This window comes from Rutidosis leptorrhynchoides, chromosome 1 (assembly GCF_046630445.1).
Source record: "Rutidosis leptorrhynchoides isolate AG116_Rl617_1_P2 chromosome 1, CSIRO_AGI_Rlap_v1, whole genome shotgun sequence".
Lineage (NCBI taxonomy): Eukaryota > Viridiplantae > Streptophyta > Magnoliopsida > Asterales > Asteraceae > Rutidosis > Rutidosis leptorrhynchoides.
Window position 1 is genome coordinate 169,558,490 of NC_092333.1, and position 2,507 is coordinate 169,560,996.

The 2,507-nt window shown below is 29.4% G+C and overlaps 1 protein-coding gene across 1 annotated transcript; it reads left to right on the forward strand.

Annotated features, from left to right (window-relative positions):
- The first annotated feature begins 394 nt into the window (after nucleotides 1-394).
- Nucleotides 395-1,193, forward strand: LOC139866931 (uncharacterized). The gene is made up of 3 exons (XM_071855233.1): nucleotides 395-561; nucleotides 686-771; nucleotides 899-1,193. The coding sequence occupies exons 1-3, from the start codon at nucleotides 456-458 to the stop codon at nucleotides 1,007-1,009; spliced, it is 303 nt and encodes a 100-aa protein (XP_071711334.1). The 5' UTR covers nucleotides 395-455; the 3' UTR covers nucleotides 1,010-1,193.
- The last annotated feature ends 1,314 nt before the right edge of the window (nucleotides 1,194-2,507 follow it).

A 2,507-nucleotide genomic window follows, 5' to 3' on the forward strand; every position in this document is an offset into this window, starting at 1 on the left:
ACATGTTAGTATTAGTTTTAAGTTTGATCAGTATCCTAGTTAAAATTTCATAAATCTAAAATTTAATAGGGTAAAAGTACTTGATCTAAAAAGTATATCAGGATTCAAGAATCACGTATTATCATTTTATACTCTATTTCTAACATCTCTTACTTCACTAGTACGTATCTAAACTCACATTGACTCAGTGGTGAAGAAAAATGACACTACCTTGTCACTATAAGATCTTTTATGATATATAGGATAATATTGTTTTAATAATAAAGAAAAATAAACAATAAACAAGTTGTTTAATTAAAGTCAATATGAGTCAATAAATCAGTGCGTTGTCACATTGCATGGACTATTTAAGTATCCGTCCACACCACAACTCCCAACAACACATACACATTACAAACACTATTTCTCTATTCTATACACACATACAATCAACACCACTCAATAATAGTTAGACAATGAACCACAACTTCCGTTGTAATGTTTCTTTGACCTTCCTAATAATCTTCATTATTTCCTTATCTTCACTTACATCTGCTCGTTTCTTTCACACCAAACCAGCTGGTAACTTATTATTCATTATCTAGCTCTTAATTTAACTACTAATTATTTTCCTACATACCTTCATGAATCTCTCTATAACATCCGAGGTTTGTTTTTAACATATTTAATATTCATACATTTTCAGATGAGAAAATGATGAAATTGTATGATGAAGCCATTAACATAAGTGGAAACTCACCTATTGACTTGGAAGAACTCAGTTCATTCAATGTAAAGTTACCATCTTTTGTGACTTTTTTTTGATCATTTTTTAAATTGATAATATTGTTATTTATTTTGTGTTATATACTATTTGGGTATAATTTAAAATAATTATTATTGAATTATTATATGGCAGGAGTTGATGGGAACAGAGGAGTGTAAAAATGTAGATGAAGAGTGTGTAAAGAGAAGAGTTCTTGCAGATGCTCACTTGGATTATATCTACACTCAACGCCATAAACCTTGAAATAATAATAAGTCAATAACTAAGTCATATATATAAATATTCCACTTTCTTAATTAAGTGATATAATATAGTTTTCTTTCTCTTCATCTCACTGTCACATATAGTATATGTACGCATCTACTCTATAATCCTTAGAGGACTACCTTACCATTATTTGGTGTAACTTTAACAATATTAAAACAAATACTCGTATTCGATCAGTAACGACTCTAAGTATAATAAATATATACTCCATATATGTATAATAATTGTTTGTGATAGCTTATTTAAACATATTGAGTCGAATTTTTATTAAGTAATTTAGATCGAGTCTTATCTAAGTTTATTAATTCGTATCGAGGTTTTTCTTGAGTTTAAGTTAAAAGCTCGATTCAAACTCTTAAGTACAAGGATTAGGCTCTACTTAAATTTAAAAAGATTCCACAAAAGTTATACAACTGTTAAATATATAGACGATAGTCCATCATATTGTTGTATGTATTTTTGGCATTAAAGAGCATCTAAAGAATTTGCATTATATTTTCTCTCATTTTGAGTACAACAAATGTAAAGGCCAAACTAGAGTTGCTTTGAACTTCATAAGTTTTAACGTATTGATGAAGCACTTATTAGACATTTAGAGTTTAGACAGTTGGCCAGTACTCTAGTAATTGTGAGTGAAGTGAAGTTGACCATATTGGAACATTAATTGTTGTCATGGTTGCACATTTTAAAGATTGTAGTTACTATCAATTTCTCAACAAGAAACTACATTTGAACTATGTTGTGTTTTATCTAAGATCCTAGACACTTGTTAGAATGATATATAGATCACATGTCACTTGTCATCTTCCTAGTTGGACCTCTAAACAAACTTTTATAACACATAAGCTAAAATCATACATATTTACTTATCACTAAGTGTTAGTTGATCACTTCAGAAGACGTGTTTATGTATGTAACATAAAGAAGAATGCTAACTTGCTAGTTACTTATATCGGAAATGACATTGTACGCCCGGATACAATTTAGTTAACCAACAAAAATTAAATACAAAAGGATAAATACACGAAAGTATAGTACAAACACGTTAGTTATGATAGTAGCATCATACAGAAGAGCTATAATAATAAGTAGAACTTACTGTCATCTGTTAATTAAAAGTCATTTAATTAATGAGAACGTTAATAAATGATGTCTTAAGTCGCTACCATGTGCAATATGAGCAGTGCCTAAATATTTACCCCATTGTTAATAACCGAAAGTAGCTTTGACCATGGTATGAGTCCGTGTCCCCCACCTATATATCAGATTTTAAGGCTGGAGTTTTTTTTTTTATAGCCAAAAAAACAGAATTATATTAAAATGATGCTTCATCAAAGAAATGAAGGCATTCATGAAGAAATACATATAGGTTAGAACAAGACTAAGCTTGTGTGCTACAACAACATTAAGAAAGCAAACTAAGAAAAGGTAAGCTAGATTACATTAAACTCGGATTGTACTCTCAAATACAAGC